The sequence below is a fragment of the Pagrus pagrus genome (genome assembly GCF_965226575.1).
Source record: "Pagrus pagrus genome assembly, chromosome: 13".
Classification (NCBI taxonomy): Eukaryota; Metazoa; Chordata; class Actinopteri; order Spariformes; family Sparidae; genus Pagrus; species Pagrus pagrus.
Genome location: NC_140197.1, coordinates 30,204,915 through 30,223,402, shown reverse-complemented (window position 1 = coordinate 30,223,402; position 18,488 = coordinate 30,204,915). Strand labels below are relative to the sequence as shown.

The 18,488-nt window shown below is 42.9% G+C and overlaps 3 protein-coding genes across 11 annotated transcripts in view; 2 read left to right on the top strand and 1 right to left on the bottom strand.

The window, feature by feature from the left end:
* The window catches only part of LOC311268682 (uncharacterized protein), an 11,552-nt gene extending 7,073 nt beyond the window's left edge, over window positions 1–4,479 (top strand). For 4 of the 7 annotated variants that reach the window (XM_084372438.1, XM_084372440.1, XM_084372437.1 and 1 more), the window contains exon 6: window positions 4,262–4,473. In XM_084372438.1, the coding sequence (XP_084228564.1) occupies window positions 4,262–4,430 (169 nt within the window). In that variant the 3' untranslated portion in view covers window positions 4,431–4,473. Of the gene's footprint in view, window positions 1–973; window positions 1,023–4,261 lie in introns of those variants that run through there. The other 3 variants (XM_084372443.1, XM_084372441.1, XM_084372442.1) reach the window with 3 other exon arrangements.
* The window catches only part of arl6ip1 (ARL6 interacting reticulophagy regulator 1), an 8,690-nt gene extending 1,516 nt beyond the window's left edge, over window positions 1–7,174 (bottom strand). The window contains exons 1-5 of the mRNA XM_084372447.1: window positions 7,015–7,174; window positions 5,839–5,972; window positions 5,009–5,128; window positions 3,015–3,132; window positions 2,508–2,592 (exon numbers count right to left, since the gene is read on the bottom strand). Coding sequence (XP_084228573.1) covers window positions 2,508–2,592; window positions 3,015–3,132; window positions 5,009–5,128; window positions 5,839–5,972; window positions 7,015–7,050 — 493 coding nt within the window. The 5' untranslated portion in view covers window positions 7,051–7,174. The remainder of the gene's footprint in view (window positions 1–2,507; window positions 2,593–3,014; window positions 3,133–5,008; window positions 5,129–5,838; window positions 5,973–7,014) is intronic.
* srrm2 (serine/arginine repetitive matrix 2) lies at window positions 5,091–18,488 on the top strand. 3 transcript variants are annotated; one of them, XM_084372434.1, is made up of 14 exons: window positions 5,091–5,163; window positions 9,108–9,359; window positions 10,103–10,198; window positions 11,023–11,208; window positions 11,485–11,568; window positions 11,651–11,719; window positions 11,831–11,860; window positions 12,143–12,262; window positions 13,178–13,316; window positions 13,507–15,587; window positions 16,282–16,980; window positions 17,131–17,205; window positions 17,785–17,892; window positions 18,064–18,488. In XM_084372434.1, exons 2-14 carry the CDS (start codon window positions 9,112–9,114, stop codon window positions 18,116–18,118), a joined length of 3,990 nt encoding a protein of 1,329 aa, XP_084228560.1. In that variant the 5' UTR covers window positions 5,091–5,163; window positions 9,108–9,111; the 3' UTR covers window positions 18,119–18,488. The 3 variants fall into 3 exon arrangements, with proteins under 3 accessions (XP_084228560.1, XP_084228561.1, XP_084228559.1); XM_084372435.1 differs by lacking the exon at window positions 5,091–5,163 and adding an exon at window positions 7,808–8,024 and having other exon boundaries at window positions 11,654–11,719; XM_084372433.1 differs by lacking the exon at window positions 5,091–5,163 and adding an exon at window positions 7,808–8,024.

Genomic DNA, 18,488 nt, shown 5'->3' with positions numbered 1-18,488 from the left:
CTGCTAAATGTGTTTCTTTCCTTTAAAGTAATTAGACAAACACTTCAGGGGACTGTTGGGATTTTAAGAGTTTCTGAAGTTCTCTCTTGGAAATAAAAAAACAAAACAAAAACACACATTGGCTACAATGTGTTGCCAAATATACTTGGGCAGCCATGAACATATCTGGTGGACCCGACCAAGTAAAGTCTATCCCTGCAATCCAACACCCACACTACCATTCAGTACGCCAGAAAAGATTTAGTGTGTCCCAAAAAGAGGGTCAAAGCTCAAGGCGCACAAAGTAATATGTCCCAATTGTATGCATGCTGCATGCAACAGTATGTCCTTAAAGTAAAGAAAGTTATGCGATTCCGACCACACCCAATCAGAGCCTTCTGTTTGTATATGATCAGCTGATCGAATCAGTACAGGCTGGCGAACAGACAGCTTCTTTAATAGACTGTAAAAAAAGCAAAACAGCTGGTGAACCAAGTAAGCCTCAATAGAAACTCGATCTGAGATTAAAATAAAGAGCACTTTGTTGTCTCAGAGTCATGCTCCCTCTCTCAAGTCATTACCTCGTCAAGGTTTTCTCCTCATTTGAATACTTAACAAGTCTCAGCTCATGTAGCTGATGACTGGCTCCCACACAGCCAGCCAACCTACTGATTCACCAACTGTCATTCTCCCTGAGGCACCTGTGCAGCGGTAACACTGACAGGTGTCCCTCCCGTCATTTTAAAATTCACAGCAGAGCCTATAGCGGATTTAGCGCCCTATCAGAGCGCCTCACGTTTACCAGGAGTGCTCTGAACGCCTCGAGTAAAGAAAATGTCAACTCCGGAGAAAAGAGACTCCCCGAGTCATCCTCATACGAGTAATAATCCTTGAACCGACCATCATCCAGGGGAGGCGGGTGGTACTCCCTGTGATTTCTCCCCTTTCTGAGTCCGATTTATTCACACGGATCTCGTTTCTCTGTGTCCTGCAGATTATTTGGAAACAGTCTCTCACCCTCAATGTGAGCCAGATTACTGTAAGTGCCCTCCACCTATGCAATCTTTCATGCAGATGTTTATTCAAGAAGTGGGCAACTATTTACCAAACAGGATGTTAACCAGCCAGCCAAAATAAAAAAGGTACAGGTCTGTGAGCTGATCTGGCAGTTGCCATCGTGATCTCAATTTGCAGTAAACTGATGAGTTAAATGGTTTCCTGAAACCTGTCGTTAACAATGACCATGCTTATTGAATACGACTGTTCCTGTCTGGTGTCTCAGGGATGCAGGTATTGATCTAAATTACTGCTGCACTTCTGAGTCACTGCAACAGGAAGCTTTGTAATCATGGGCAGAACTGATGTCATGGGGAGGGGAAGAGAAGAAAAAAAGCCTTTCAACAGCAGGAATACTGCAGTTTGTACTCCAGAGTTACAACACACACAGATAACAGCGGCCTCTGAATACATCAACTAGAAACAGTCCCCTTTTGGACTCAGATACCAGCCACTTAAGACTGATTTTTTCTATCAAAATCCATGAATTATTCCCTGAGAAATTAATGGAAATGTTGCAAAATGCGCCATCTCACATAGTTAAAGAAAGTGAGAAATGACCAAAAGTTATTGTGGTCTATTATTGGCCAAGAACCACACTCCATCCAAATTTCATGGAGACGTGTTCAGTAGTTTTTGTGTGATCCTGCTGACAAACCAACCAACCAACAAACAGGGGGGAAAACAACCCTCGTTGGCAGGAGGTAATAATCACTTCCCCGCAGAGAACAAGCATAAAAACTCATGACAAGCAGTGACATTTGCAACTGACAAACAACAACTATCACTTCCTGTTTCTGCCAGGTTACGTGTGACTAGCATCTGATCTGTAGTAAACCACAGCAGACATTTTTAGAGAGCAAAACCTGCACATTCAATGGATGAAGCAATAGAAGATGATGACCAAAGCTTCAGTTTCCCAATTGGCCTCTCATTTGAATCGATTAAATGTCTCATTAAATTCAACACAGAATGTGAATGAAACATAATCCCTGAACCCAGTTTTCTTCTCAAATGTTTACTAGATATGTTGAAATTGATTTATATCAAAAAGGTCAGGTCTCACATCTCTCACCAACGCTTTACATTTAACACAACAAGCTCATCACCGTCAAACATTTTACTGTATCTGCTTTAAAATCTCATTGCAGATTTCAAAAGTTAACACCTTCTCGTAACTGAACACTTGTAACCAAAACCTGACTTCCTGAATAATCGTATTTACATTTTGTGTTAAAGAACGACAGAATTCAGAAAACTAAAACAACATATAAAGACTGGATGATGGTGATCAGGTCTCGTGACAGCAGAAAGATTAGAATGATTTTATTTTTGATGCTTGCTCATTATACTGACAGACTATGGCATAATAATTAAGTGAATGAAGACATTTATCCAGACCAAACAGGTAAAAATGGGGGGAAAAAAATTCCATAAAACAAAAGCCAATCCAGATTAGATTACCAACTCACCAATCAGGTAGGTGAGGAACAGGTTGTGCACCTGCTGTCCAATCCAGGCGACTGCCAGCAAGCTGCTGATCACTGAGGCAAAGTACTGTGGAGAGCAGAGGTCACATGACAGTCAACCTACAGCACACCCCGACTGCACGCACATAATCATTCAATGAGTTTCAAAGAGTCATGCCACAGATGTACTGCAATATAACTCAATTAGCAGAACATTTTGAAGGAACCAACAAAGCTGTCATTGAATTCACGACTGTGTCTAACAGTGTTAAAGCACACTGTGAAAAACCCGGTTATCACAGACTGTAACCCAGTTTGAGGGTTTCTAAGTGGAGCAGCAAAGCCAAATCAGCTGAGGATATTTTTATCTGGAGCACAGAGAAAGTTCACTATTGTCAAATGAACAGGAAGGCTCCATTTACTGCAGTGCTCTACGGGTGATACATGGGTCTATGGGCCTATAGTGTGTGATAGCCAACTGATTAGTTTCAGTTTTATATTTTCATTTACCATTTTGGGCTTCTCCTCCTTGAGGGCACAGAGACGTTTCCACCAGCCCACGACCCGACGCTGGGTCTTCACCAGATTACCGCAGATCTCATGGAAACGCTGCTGCTGCTCAGTGGTCCTGTGAACGAGGAAAGGTTGAGGGCTTGATTAGAAACAAAACTTGCTGCATCCTGGCAGAAGCGGATGGATGTTTTTCAGACCAACAGCTCTTAATAACCTTGACATCAAGAGGAAACTGATGAGTTCAGTGCAGTTTGCCAAATCAAGACAGCTTTCCTCACTTGTTAATAGCCTTCAAGTTCCCTCTTTCATGACTGTAGAGCTAGCGTTGTTGCATTAAGCTTTAACATCATGACCAAATAAAGAAAACTCCCTGGTTTCATCAGATTGTTCAGGTCATCTCCATTAGAGCCAAAATGATTACTTCATAAGTGAATTTACAGAAACGTTATTTTGTTAATCGATTTCTCTTGAGTAATTTTAAACAACAGAGCCAGAAATTCACTGGTTCCGAGTTCTTAAATGTGAATATTTGTTGTTTTTTTTGTCTTTAAAATAATAAGCCGATTATTTTGGGGGCTTTATTCTGTTGATTGGACAAAACAAATTGGAGACAACGGGCATTTTTACTTTTTCATTAGACAAAGACCTGATGGCGCAGTGGCAATTCTTTATTTCCTTACTACCACTAGGGACAGAAAACACGCTGCGTTTCTATGTCACAGTGCTGTGAGACTGAAGTGAAGGAGAGTGAAGAGTTATGTCTCTACTGAAGGTCTCGACTGGAGGACAGAAGGAGAGCAGCTGGGAGAAGTGGCCTTCACTTTCTGCTTAGCCATCGTTCCGTATTTCTGTCCTTGTTGTCAGGGAGCCAAATGGGGACCATGACCAGACTTTAATAGCTCCATTTAAACAGACTCACACTGCTGCGATCTGGCTGACTCTGCTGCAGGCTCAGTGAATCAGCAGCAGCTTGAGCTACACAGCATAATCTTAAACAGTCTTCAGACTGTACTGTTCAACAGCTACACTTTACTGACATATCTAGAAGTACAACGCCGTCTATTAAACTCAGGCATGCAAGTTGGTACTCATCTATGCAGTTAACTTCCTCCATGAGTAAACCCTGACAAAAGGCTAGTGCTTTTGAATGACTCCAATTCAATTAATGTCAAGTATAGCATGTAAAAATACAATGTAATCTACTTATTTATCTAAATAATTAACTGCTGCTCCTCCTTGGACAGTATGTCTGCTGTTCGGCCTGAGGAATGTGCAGCGGTGCAAAAGGGTGCAGGTCACGCTCTGCTGATGAAGGGATATATATTGAGAGGCTGCAGGCGTCCGATGAGAGATGGACGTCCAAGACACTGTGCCAACCGCAGGCTGTTACTCTATCCTGTCCTGGGTGTCTGATTCTCAACATCACATCCACACAACCGAGTCAAGGCAATGTTAGGTAAGCACTATGTAATGTCAAAGCTGCATGAAGTGGTTGGACACCCTGTGAGACGGGATTCAGGTGACAACATTTAGACTGTCGCCTTAGTGACGGCAAAAACTCCCATTTTCTTCCAAAGTGAGTCTGAAATGGCTCAGAGCAGAAGAGAACTGAGATCAAACAGCCGTGATAATCTCAAACTGATGATTTAGTTCAAATTTAATTTAGCAAATGAAGGAAGTTCAGATTTCCAGCTGCAGCGTAATTTACAGTACACTCTTTGTAGAGTTTGTTCTTCATCTCATGCCAACTGGTGTGACATCCAATCATACTGCATCTTCTAATCACACACACCATAAAATAAAAATAACATCACAAAGTGTTTAGGAAGAAACGGATGGATGCTGCTGCTAGATTTCACAAAACATTGGGAAAATGACCTTGGAAGGTAAAACAGAAGGGCATATTTTATAGGTGAGAAATAAACATGTCTTTATGGTCTGATGGAAAACCCATTTAATCCCCAACATGACTTTTATCCTCAGGCTCTCACCACTTATTGGAGCCGAAGACTCTGGGTGCGAGGGTGGGCACCAGGTAGTCTGCCAGGCAGAGCAGCATGACGGAGCAGGAGAGCCCAGTCAGCACTGAAGGGTCCAAGTAGTAAATCAGCCTGGGGAAGGAGGAAGACAAAGCAGGCAGTCATGGGTATGAACCAGTACTATGGAACAAAGAGCATTTTGTATAATCCATGCAGGGATTAAGACTTGTTCACTTTCCCTTATCTTATTGTAGTTTCAAAATAGCTACTTGTTGTGAATCAGAAATCTCTGCATATGTATGCTGTAATGTTAAAAGACCATCTGCAAAGACAATACAAAAGGTCCTGCGCCGAGACTGACTGAACCAGAGATAAAGAGGTTCACAATTACATATTTTACATAAAAAAGGATTGTTAGCAAAAAGGTATTCAGTAACCACACAGAAAACAATGTGTTAGTGTTCTGGTCATGTCCTGCAATGTGAGCCAAGAATTGCTCTGACAAACAAAAGAACAACTTAGAAAATCTAATCTGGTATAATCTACATTGTTTCCTTCTTCTGAGTTTCAAAGTGTGGGCAAAGCTTAACATTTCAGCCCAATTGTTTTAAAACACTTTCATCCATCTGTGATTTGGATTTTGAACCAGTGTAGAGCAACTTATCGATGTAGATACCCTTTGTCTTGTAACAGATGTTTCACTGCTGAGAGGGAGGAAATGTGTGCTATGCCAGCTATGTGCCCGTGTGTGTGTGTGTGTGTGTGTGTGTGTGTGTGTGTGTGTGTGTGTGTGTGTGTGTGTGTGTGTGTCTGCGGTGCAGCACACAGTAAAATGGACTCACAGGAAAAGCACGGTGGTGCCACCCATCAGGGCTCCAGGGAACCAGGGCTTCTCCCAGCGAACAACGCGATCCCCAGCCAGGATCACCTCACCCCAGCCCTGCAGCTGCTCCTCCAGCTGGGCCGTTTCCTGAGCCTCAACACAAAATTACAAACATTAACAACTGTTCCTCAAACTCAACATTTCTATAAAATCAGCACAATTTGGGAGTGAGGTGGGATATCTCTCAATAACGCATTCTCCCAAATTCATTCTAGATAACTGCAATACACTCCCCTGAAAAGGAGACGAATGCTGAGATGTCTGTCTTACATTTCCTCTTTTATATAAGCATTATTTAAGGTGTGTTTGAATGTCAGATCATATTATGAATGCATGTTTATAATCTATATTTTAAGGTGTATCTCATGGTGGAACCGAAGCCAATTCTCACATTATTGGACAGTAAAGTTTTTGTAACCTCTTCAATTATAAAAACTGAATTTAGGTAATATCCGTTTGTCTTGTTGCAGACATATTTGAAATTCGTCGTCGTATGTGCGTGTGACAACTAGCTAACGTTGGCTAGTTGTCACACTGCAGTGTACCCTGAATTTAAAGAATATCAATGTACTTAACGCTAAGTCACAAGTCTACGATGGGTGGGTGCCTTTAGCGATAAGCCAAGTTATTGATAACGGTATTTCTCGTTATTGATATGACTGTGCAGTTTATGCCTCCACGCAGGGAAAGGAAATGACCAGCGCTAACCACGCATATCTTTCATCCTGTGGAAACATCATTGATCGATGTCATGCTTTCTATCTTAGGTACAAGGGCTGACAAGTTAGCGTTAGAGGCCAGCAGCAAGCTTACAGAGGGTAAACGTCCCTGTTGAAGCTAGCTGAGTAGCTAGCTTAGCTGGCAGCTAGCGTTAGCTGCTGTTAGCTGCTGTCACCGTCACAGCCTTGCGGTAGCACCTTGACGGATGGTCGGATAAGCGATTAAAGCTAACTCGCTAGTAAGGTTGGCGGTACAAAGTTCACGCTAATTGAACAAATGTACAAATAAGGGCCATCCTCGGCTGCGTGAACGCCGTCATGTTAGCGACAACAGCTGAAGCTAACTTTACTGTTACAAACACACCCTTTAACACAGACCCCTTTAAATTCGCAGGCATCATTTGGTTAATACTCACTAGCATATTTGCGCTTTTGTTGTCGCCTTCAGCCATCGTTACTGATCCAGCGTCGGTTGGGTTCGTATAGTGAATTTCTTTGTATATTTGGAGGAAAACGACCCCGCAGAGCAGCCGCACACACGCCTTCTTCACTGGCTTCGGCGTCACTAACGGTCGAAATTTGACAGGGTGCCTTTATCTCAAAATTTGCGTCAAAATTAGCCCGTGGCATTCTGGGAAATGTAGTTCTGTATTCGTTATGTCAAGGACGAGTCACATGGAAGGATCACACTAGTCCTTTTTTGGTTCGCCTTTTCACTCAAATACAATGATATAAAATAATAAAATACAAAAAATGAGTGACTATAAAAATGAGTGAAGTACTATAGAAAAAACAAGAAAGTGGAAATTGTGTTATTTCTTTGCCACAGAGGGGCAGTGTTTGACAACGTAAGGAGACCCTTGATCAACACTACGAAAGCTAAATGAAAGAAGTCAATTTTAAATGTCTAAATACTTTAATAGTATCTGCTGTTTTCCAGTTCTAATTTTTAATAGAAATCAAATATGATTTAAAATCTGTATCTTTAAAAATATGACAGGAGGTCAATCTGTCAAGCCACTTCATTTTGTGAAGGTAATATTTTGCTTTAAAAAATAATGAAATGAATTATGTCCATTTCATCTGGGGAGAAGCTGGACTTCTGGAGCATAATTTATGGATAAAAAGACCTAAACTCTGATCAAATCCCATCTCCAGTAATTGTACAACTTCGCCCCCAACACGTGAACGCAACGCAGCGCAGACGTCCTGTGCGTCTGACGTCATTGGGTTTTCATCTCGTTCCTCCTTTAGTTGGAGCTCACACCAGTTAGCTGATAGCTAACTAGCCACGTAACTTCTTTTTTTCACATTTCTAAAGACGCAGTTATTGTAAGGTCCGTTTCGGTGTCTGATTCTACAGGACATTACTTATCGCCAGATTCCCTCCGACAACGTTTTCTCTCCGCTCCCGGAGAAAACAGTGGTACGTTACAAATACGTTAGCTAACTGTAGCTAGCTAGCTTAGTTTGGAATTGTTCGCTACGCACAAGTGTGGCTGGGGGGCCTTTAGAAATGTCGCGTTGTAGCATTGAATCCATCCTGTTGCGTATTAAACTGAATAATAGAGCTGTGAGTTAAACCACGGTTCGGTTTATCCAGTGTTAGCTAATGTTAGTATTTAACGTTAGTCATCAGAAATCTGCTGCTTTAGATTCAGATGTAGCAACAGGCCCATTCTGTTGCACGTGCTAATGCGCGACAAAATACATTTTATCCTGTATTAATTCACCAAATGTGAACTAGGATGTATATTTATACCTGGATTAACTCAGTGTTTCATAAGCCTTTCAGCATGTACGGTGCTTTGTACGATACACGGGCCACACACCTCACACAAACTGGCAACATAATGCCGCCTGAATTAAAGGTGTTTCTGTCGATGTTTCGGTGATTTCAGGACACTGCATTAACATCACCGTTTATATGATGTTGTCGATTAACCTCATATAGTTTAAAATACGGTCAGGTCAACGGTCGTTGTTATTTATGTCAGCCATTTTAGAATACCGAGTCCCTCAATATAGTAAAATGGCAAAGTGATAAACTTCAGAGGCTTGGGCTGATGGCTTTTTAAAAAAGTTAAAATACGTAATATACATTTAATTTTTAGGATGTTGGGTTTAAGTCTTGATCCGGTTTTTTCTCTGTATTTTGGAGATCTGACTATGTGATGATTTGTGTTAAAAGTAAGATCCTGGAGATAATTATGGCTTCAAGCAGGAAAGATGATCACCAAATGCTGTCCTCAGATGAATCCTCCCACTAAAGGCCTGTTCATAGTCACTGTCAGCCATTTAACTAAGATTCATGCAAAAGATGACTTCCACCGTCATCCACTACAGAAAGATAAGGAGGGATATACATCAAATTAATCAAAAATGTCCTTACAGAAAACAGATGCTGATTAATGCTGTGATAGTTGTTCATTATCTCTTATTTCTGGGTTTTGATGTTTTGTGGGTCTACCACTTACTGCATCTCTCACCAGTTTTCTTCTTTTTGCAGAGCCATGTACAATGGGATCGGTCTGACCACTCCGCGGGGCAGCGGCACCAATGGCTATGTGCAACGCAACCTGTCGAGCCTGCGGGTCAAAAGGCCACGTGATGAGCGTGGTGGTGACCGGGATGAGAAGGACCGGGAGAGGCTGGAGAGTCAGCTCAACAGGCAGCCCAACGCTGACATCCTGGAGCACCAACGGAAGAGGCAGCTGGAGGTCAAGTGTGCCGAGCTGCAGGACATGATGGAGGAGCAAGGGTAAGACAAATGCTGTACCAACAGACTACACAGGGTTTTGCTGACACGAATGGAGTTGTAACGACCCTTAAGATAAATGAACCATCGCTGCTGCCCAAAAGTCTTGTAGGGTCTGACGTAGAGTCCAACACAATTATTGAAGTCCAGGCTGTAAACGGCTGTATAATGTCTTAAACCCTGACCCACAGCTACTGAGATATTTTCATTATTGATTGCTTTGTTGGTTTTCAATAATTTTTTGGTCTCTCATATAATATGTGTACTACAAGTACCAGAGCCGAAAGTACAAGTAGTATCTTCAGATTGCTTATGTGATCAACAACAGTGACAAACCTAAAAAAATTATGTATGTGTATGTAAAACTTCGCCAAGCTGCATATCCTCTCATTTTGATTTTGATCTAATGTCAAGTATTGGGTTTTTTTTATTATTATTTGATGGATTAATCAGTTCTCAAAATAGAGATCAGTTCAGCTTGTTAAAGTCATCTAATTGTCGCAGAACTACTGAATTTGTTTTGACCTTTTCTTTTTAACTATGTGATGACATGTTTCTTTTCATCATGATTTTACGATCATCATAGGGATATGAGTTTCTTTAATGATTTACTAGAATAGGTCTACTGTATAACAGGAACATGCAGGGACAGAAGCTTCCTACCGGAAGACACAAATAAGAACAGTAGCCAGATTGTTGCTTTTAACTTGTACAATATGTAACACTCTGCTCTGTTTGATGGTCAGGTATTCAGCTGAGGAAATCGAGGAGAAGGTGAACAGTTTCCGCATGATGCTGCAGGAGAAGCAGGAGCCGGCTCCCACCACCAATGACAGACCAACGTAAGCACAACAAGAATCCACATGGCTTAAATTATTTTTAAAAAGAAATCCAACAATTCTGGTGGAATAAAAGATAGTCGTGACTATATATACTTGGAAAGTGTCTCAAAATTCATATCATAGTGCTTTGTTACATACTGTAGGGTGTAAATCTGAGACATCTGAATATGAAGATGTCAGGGCTGCACGATATGGTCAAAAAAAATCTTATTCACAATTAGTGGGAATGATCATTTCTGCATCACAGTTTTCATTTTCACTGAAAAAAATGAGCATCATGACGATGTGACGTGTTGGAGTCTGTACAAAACAAACATGTATTCTTATGTCTGGAGAACAAGGTTTGTAGTCCCGGACATCTCTGCAGCTACGCTACAGTATAGTGCAACAGTACTTCATTATAATGCTGTTTTTTCACACGTTTTACCTTTTGTCACAAAAATTGCGGCTTCTTCAATTTAGAAATTGCACCTGGCCACATTGCGATTTTGATTACATTGTGAATAATTGTGCAGCCCGCAAAGATGTTAAAGCCGTTTGCTGATATAAATTAAAATAATGAAATATATTACTCTTTCATTATGCATTGCTCCCTCATAGTATACTGCCCTAGCCTGTTTGAATTTGTGCTTGAAAAGTTCTTGATTTCAAAACAGAATAAATTTAGAAAACATGAAATGTGATTGTCGAAAGTCTCTGGGCTGAAACTGCAACACGGTCAATATCAGATGTTGTGCTGTGCCACATTTAGAATCTGGTACATCGCATCAGTTCATATTGCACAGTGTCAGTAAAACAACGCTGTGTGGTTTGTTCTCTCTCAGGGTGACAGAGACTCATGCTCTGGCTGCAGCCAACCAGCAGAAGAACGACCGTCTTCGTGCTGCTTTCGGCATCTCCAGCGACTATGTGGACGGATCATCCTTCCAAGCTGACCGCAAGGAGAAAGAGAAGGAGAAGAGAGAGCAGGAGCGCATGGAGAGGGAGAGGCTGCAGCAGCAGAAATATACGTGAGTATGATGAGCACAAAACACACCCACAGTGCTGGAGGGCATATCTGATTAACGGCTCTTTTTCATTTCAGACAAAAGTAGAAAACTTTTTAAGAAACTGTAACACTTGATGTGTTCTTGGCCAATTCAGTTGGAAGCACAGTGAAGCTTAGAAGTTTGTAGTTAATGAGCTAAAACCAACATTTTGTAGTCATTTACTACAGTGAATTGTCACTCATTGCTCAGCATTTTTTTCTGCCCCTGACTCAAGGTCTGTTGCCTTTGCTCTCTCAGGTTGGTGGAAGATTCAGACAATTCAGATGCTCCACCCAAGAAGCGCAGTCGAAAGAAGAAGAAGAAAAACAAGAACAGAGACAGGTGAGAAAATGAGCATGAGAGCAGAAAAAGGTCCTGACAACCAAGAACAGACCGACTGACCGTTTTGTGTTCCTTCTGTCAGCAGCTCAGAGAGTCCCTCCTCGTCTCCTCGACGAGAGAAGAAGAAATCAAAAAAGAAGAAAAAGAAGCGGTATTCTATTACATTATTCTTAAATTATAATTATACATTATACTTAAAACCTTTCTACTCATAATTTTTTCACTTCAATATGGATTATTGACTGAAACATTTGTGTTTCAGTGATGCATCAGAAGAAGAGGAAGAAGACAGGTAGGTGTTTTTTTGAATATCTGTCCTGTCTCATAAAAAATCAGCAGAGCATTGTTGCTTGGATCTTGTCTTGGCACAATTCATACTTTAAATCCACAGAAAGTGTTATTGGAAAGAGTCTTTTTTCTCTTGGTCTGACACCTGTAGCTCCAACTCTTTTCTTGAATATTAGTACCTATTCAGTACAACCAAACTTGCTTTTGTAACGCAGTGACATAACAAATGGTGAGAATTATAAGTAATAGCGATGTGTAATTTTCTCCTTTCCTTGACCTCTCAAAGTTCCTCAGATGAGAAGCAGAAGGTGTCAAAGAAGAAAAGGAAGAAGAGTGAAAGTTCGAGTCCTCCTCCTAAAGCAAAAGCAGTGCAGGCCAGGAGTGTCTCCTCCAGCTCTGCTCACAGGTACGACATGATAATAACATGATAATCACATGATAATCACATAATAAAAATCTGTTTTTGTGTCCTGATAGAAGTCTTATTGAATCTAATGAGCTACTTAGAGGTGAACGGATCTCTGTCTGTTTTATTGGATTAGTCCAGATTTGGAAGTACTCGTACCTCGGTGCAGTAAAATCTGTTTTATGAAATAATGTGTGTTCATTGATTGTGATATACGGCCCCGACAGAGCTGTATGAAAAGTAAAGCAGCTTCCTCAAACCAGCCAGAGATAGTTGGGATTAAAAAAAACAAATGAATGAATAAAGTTTGTCTTGAATTTTTAAAAATAGAGCAAAGTTGAAATGAAATCTTTAGAAGACAGATATATTTTATTATGAAATTGGAACAGATCACATTTTTATTTGCAAATTTTCACCAGAAATGTAAACTGTGACTGCATCCAGGGTTCCTTAATCTATGGACTGCCTTAAGGCATCAGTATGAGGCACATTTTAGATTTGATAACTGGATAACTAGCGATGATAAACAAAAAAAAAAAAAAAAAAAATTATTAATACTTCATACGCCATCACCCAGAGACTATTGTTAGATGTGGCTACCAAACCAGCTGTGAAAGCAGGTGTTTTACCCCACCTTCGAGTCTGGTCATTTGGATCAGCTGTTAATTACTTTTTTTTTTTTTTTTTTTAAATCACCTTGAGTAATGAAATCATGATTTCTGTTAAATGTTTTTTTTTTGTTGTTGTTGCTTTGAGCACCACAAGATAATCTCAATAGCCGATAGCTCCAAAAGTCTCACACCAAAACAATCTAGATGAACAAACACAAACGATTTTATTGCACTGAACCTGATCAAAATCCAACTGCCAGACAAAGGCATCTCACTGTATGATATTGTTTTATGGTATCAACAGCCCATCTCCGGCTCCACTGAGATCACGTCAACAGGACCAAAGTGCAAGAAAAGCTGAGGAAGGTAGAAAGGGGAGGTCACCAGACAGGAGGAGACGAGACTACAAGGAGCACAGCCCACATCTTCAGGGAGGCGAAGGGGTAAGGCTGAGGCTGTCAGTAGGACTGATTACACTTTGAAACTTTTAAGTTAAAGTTTCTTTATCTCATAGTATCTTAAACTAAATTCGAACTGATTGGTTTTATCATGTATAGGTATTTTACTGTTACCTTTGTCAAACATAAAATTCTGTGTAAAATGACACCAACAAATGTTTCCTCTGTAATCTAGAAGAGGCCCAATCTCGAGAGAGAAAAAGAACGACCGAGTGAGATGGAGAAGACCTCCGCCAAGAGGAGACATGACTCTTCATCTCCTTCACCTCCACCACAGACAGAGAAAAGCAGGGAGAGGGAGAAAGGGAGGAGATCCAGGAGCAAACAAAAGGAAAGTGAGAAAGGGAGGCGATCCAGAAGCAGAGAAATGGAGAGGAGGAGGCGTTCCCGGAGCATAGAAATCGAGAGGGAGAAAGGGAGGCGTTCAAGAAGCAAAGAAAAGGAGAAAGAGAGAGTGAGGTGCTCCAGGAGCAGAGAGGTGGAGAAAGGGCGGCGCTCCAGGAGCAGAGAGATGGAGAAAGGAAGGTGCTCCAGGAGCAGAGACATTGAGAGAGGGAGGCGATCAAGGAGCAGAGACATTGAGAGAGGGAGGCGTTCAAGGAGCAGAGACATTGAGAGGGAGAGGGGGAGGCGCTCCAGAAGTAGAGAGATGGAGAAAGGGAGGCGATCGAGGAGCAGAGAAAACGAGAGAGGGAGGCGTTCAAGGAGCAGAGATGTGGAGAAAAGGAGGTGTTCAAGGAGCAGAGACATGGAGAGAGGGAGGCGGTCAAGAAGCAGAGAAAAGAGGGACAAAGGAAAGGAGAGTGTTCCTCAGAGGACCAGACATGACTCCTCCTCATCTCCTTCTCCTCCACCTAAACAGGAGACTAGGAGGGAAAGGAGCAGAGACATTGAACGGGAAAAAGACGGTAATAAACAGGACAAAAACAAGAGACACATCTCCTTGTCCCCCTCCCCTCCCCCTGAGAAGGAGAGGGGAAGGAGGGAAAGGAGTGGAGAGAGGGAGCGCAGGACTGAGAGAGACTCACGGGTGCCAAATGACAACAGGAGAGACACTGGAAAGAGACAGGAGAGAGACGTGTCTCCTTTCCAACATAAAAATGATAGGAGGAGGGATTCCCTGTCCCCTGCCTCTCGCTCACCTGTTGCTAATGGGCGTCAGAGAGAAAGGGAGGAGGAGAGGAGAAGAGAAAAAGAGAGGGAGAGCACTAAGGAGAAGGAGAGGCATCTGAACCGGGAACCAGACGGAGAGCGAGGTCAGGACGGAGGCAGAAGGAGAGACGAGGCTCTCCGAACGTCTGCAGAAAGTAGGCGAGATGGATCTCGGCCTGCAGAGAGAGACAGGAGACCAGAGATGAAGGAGAGCCAGGAGAAGAGGAGCAGCCCTCCGAGGAAGGAGAAACGTGATGACAAAGCAAAACAGGCTGAGAAAAAGAAGGAGAGCAGCAGCAGCAGTAGTAGCAGTGGCAGCAGCAGCAGCGGTAGCAGCAGCGATAGTGACAGTGATAGCTCCTCATCCTCCTCTTCATCTTCCTCTTCCTCTTCATCCTCATCCTCTGAAGATGAGGGCAAGGCGAAGACGGCCGGGCCAGTAGGGAGGGAAAAAGGTAGCCCCCCCAAAAGTTCACAAGCTGCCATCGGGGCTGCAGTCCAAAGATATATAGCCAATGGTAGAAAGGAAAGCCCTGCTTCTGCTCCTGAGGGCGACGGACCGAGACGAGTCCAGAAGGAGAGAGAGGGAGGAGGAGACAGACATGAGAGGGAAAGACCTCCCCACAGAGCTCCTCCAGAGAGTTACCCGTCCCGCACAAAAGGTCAGGAACGGTACAGCCCCACACAGGTGGACAGTCCCTCTCCGCCTCCTTCCCCGTCCAACAGAGCCGACACCAGCAGAGGCAGCAACAGGTACTCTCCCTTTGAGGCCGAGGCAGAGAAAACAAGGGGGGAGGCGAGAGTCAGGGAAAGGGACAGGGAGAGGGATAGGGGCGCAGCCAGGAGGCCTGCAAGGTCACACTCCCCGGCCCAGAAAACCTCAACCGCCTCCCCAGCCCGTCGCACTCCACCGAGGCAGTATCAGGAGTCCCCGGGCCGATTCAGGAGAGCTTCTCCTCCTCCAGCCTGGTCAGAGCGGGAGAGAGAGAGGGAGAGGCAAAAGAACAGGGAGAGGGAGAGGGAGAGGGAGAAGGGCCGAGAACGTGAGCGTGTTGCCAGAAGGAGCAGGTCCAGAAGCCCGAGGAGGCGAAGCCCCCCCAGCAGGTAGGATGAGAAACCTGCATTTGCTGGGTCTTAAAAAAAAAAAATCCATATCCATAAAAAAAGCATATTTACCTGTAGTTCTGTTTGTCCATCTAGATTGTTTTGGTGTGAGACTTTTGGAGCTATCAGCTATTGAGATTATCTTGTGGTGCTCATAGCAGCAACAACAAAAACAAACATTTTCCAGAAATCATGATTTCATTACTCAAGGTGATCTACAGAACTTGTTTGGTACAAAGAAAATAGTTCCTACATGAAACTGCTAACAACAACAGCCACCACGTGTATCACCGCACAGAGGGAACATGCATCACCACTGAGCGAGCTCACGTACAGCTGAGCCGAGGAGGACGCCATTCATTTTATTATCTCATGCTGTCACAAACATGAGACTCTCACTATTACTATATATGATGCTTTCTACCTTTTATGTTTTGGTTTGATTTTTTAAAAAAATTTTCAACTCACAAGGTCAACAGCTCATTGTTTTTAAACCCGGAAATCTGTCACACATTCAAATTCAGTTTGTTACAAAGTTCAGTTTCTCAGATCTGTCCAGCATTAGATATTTATTTATAAAAGAATAACATTTGGCAAGCTTAGATTTTTTTAAGATTAATATTTAAGGGGATGCCATAAGGGAGCAAATTTTAAGAGGCTGAAATGACAATGAGTTTGTCCTTTATGTCTCCAGGTCCCGTCGCTCTCCTTCTCCTCAGCGGCGAAGGAGGAGCAGCCGCTCCCTCTCCAGAGAGAGAGCGAGAGAAAGGGAACAAGAGAGGATCAGGCAGAGGGAGCTAGAACAAGAGAGACAAAGGGAAAAGGAGCGTCTGCCACCAAAGGTTGTTCCCCAACCCCGCAGGTCCTCCTCCTCTTCCTCATCTTCCTCTAGCTCCTCCTCTTCCTCTTCGTCCTCACCTTCACCACCACCACCAGAGAGGAAAGACACAAAGACGGCACCAGAGAGAGACAGAAGAACAGAGCAAAGGGATGAGAAGAGAGAGGACAGAGAGCAGAAAAGTCGTTCCTCTTCTTCACAGGGCCCCTCCAGAGACTCGTCACACGCTCCAACCTCAGGTAGACGAGGCTCCCAGTCGGAGTCCAGGCGCTCTGATGTCACCTCCAGAAGGTCTCCGGCTGGCAGCCAATCAGAAACCAAACGGTCTTCACAAGATCCAAGCAGGAAGGAATCACCGGTGACGGCCCCTCAACCATCAGACCAAACAGTGAGACGTGAGAGTGCCGTCAACGGGAAGGAGGCGAATACCAACAAGAAAGTCAGCAGGAGCAGCAGCTCCAGCTCCTCTTCCTCGTCGTCATCCTCCTCCTCTTCCTCATCTTCATCCTCCTCTTCAGACAGTTCTGACTCTGAAGCGGAGCAAGGAGAAAAGGGGTAAGCAGGAGAAAGTTGACATACATTAGATACAGGAAACAAATGTTTATGATCAGATAATTATTAAACAATAAAAATGTGTTCTGGCTAATCATAAACTATTCAATAGTTTATTGATAATTACACTTGTTACTGTTTTCTTTTTAACAGGAAGACAGTCAAAGCTCCGAGCTCTCCCTCCTCATCCTCCTCATCAGAGGATGAAAAGGAATCAAAGAAAAAGAGGTAAGAAGAGAAAAACTGGACTCATTTCTGGTTTATTAAGAGCTGCTGTGCCTAGAAGTACACTTAAAATCAAGCTGCATATGGCTGGATGGAAGCATACTGTAGATTTAAGATGCTTAAGATATTTTTTTTACATTTTGAACTGGAGCACATCCCCAGTGCACTGCGGTATAACTGGGTCATCTTTTATTGATTGGCTATGAATCAGCAGCTCTAATAGGACTAAGCTCTGAGGGAGTGTCTGATGTCAGCAGCTTCTACCTTTCATGCTGCGTTTTAAAGATCCGTCCCATGGAGGATATTGTGAGTCTGTGAACTTTATTTTAACATAGTCAGAAAGCAAACACAAGGAGTGCTGCTCAGGTGTGGAAAATGGCGTCCCTCTGGTGCTCTTCAGTTTAGAGATCTTGCCCGTTCAAAATCGTTGAAAAAGTATGAGGCACTCACGAAGGTAATATTGTGTTGAATCATAACATCAGTAAAAACATGCCTACTCGTTTCAGCCACCAAGACTTTCATCAAAGCATAGTTATTCACCATTGTGGTAGTTTTTAAGACTTGATTGTGTTTTCCCCTCAGCCCTGCCAGGTCCGGAAGGGTGCCTGCTGATTCACTGAGAGACTCTCGCTCGCTCAGTTATTCTCCTCCAAGACACATGAGAGCAGCGCTGCCCTCGCCCAGCCGCAGGTCTGAAGCTCTGCATGATGACGTTTTAACTAGAAACCTCAGATATTAAAGTGACGCAATAATGTGACCCTTAAGTGCGCTGGGGCTCTGACAACGATGCCGAGATGGTGATGCCCGTGCACCGAGTCTTCATAAACAATGATTTATTGTCTTCTTTTTCCGTCCTGGTAGGAGTGGCAGCAGGCAGTCACCGAGCCGCTCATCAAGCAGCAGACGAAGGAAATGAGCTGACAACTTGAGACGCTTCACCTCTTCTTCTGTGTTTTTTTCTCTGGTCCTGAGCCACCACACACTTATCAACAATGTTTGTTTTTTAAGCAGTGACGACCAGAGGCTGGCTTGTACATTTTTTTATGAGCTGAATGAGAAACGTAGACATTCACACACACAAACACAGCAAAGTAAAACGTAACTCTAACAATGTCCCTCTGTACTTGTACTGTTTGTTGCGTTCTACCTGTAGATATGAGCTGTCTGTATTTTGGTTATTTTCATGTAACAGATTCGATTTCCATTTAATGTGAGCAGAAACTGAAACGTGGATAATTTCTTTGTTGAAAATGGTTAATAATAATAAAATGCAATTGTACATTTTA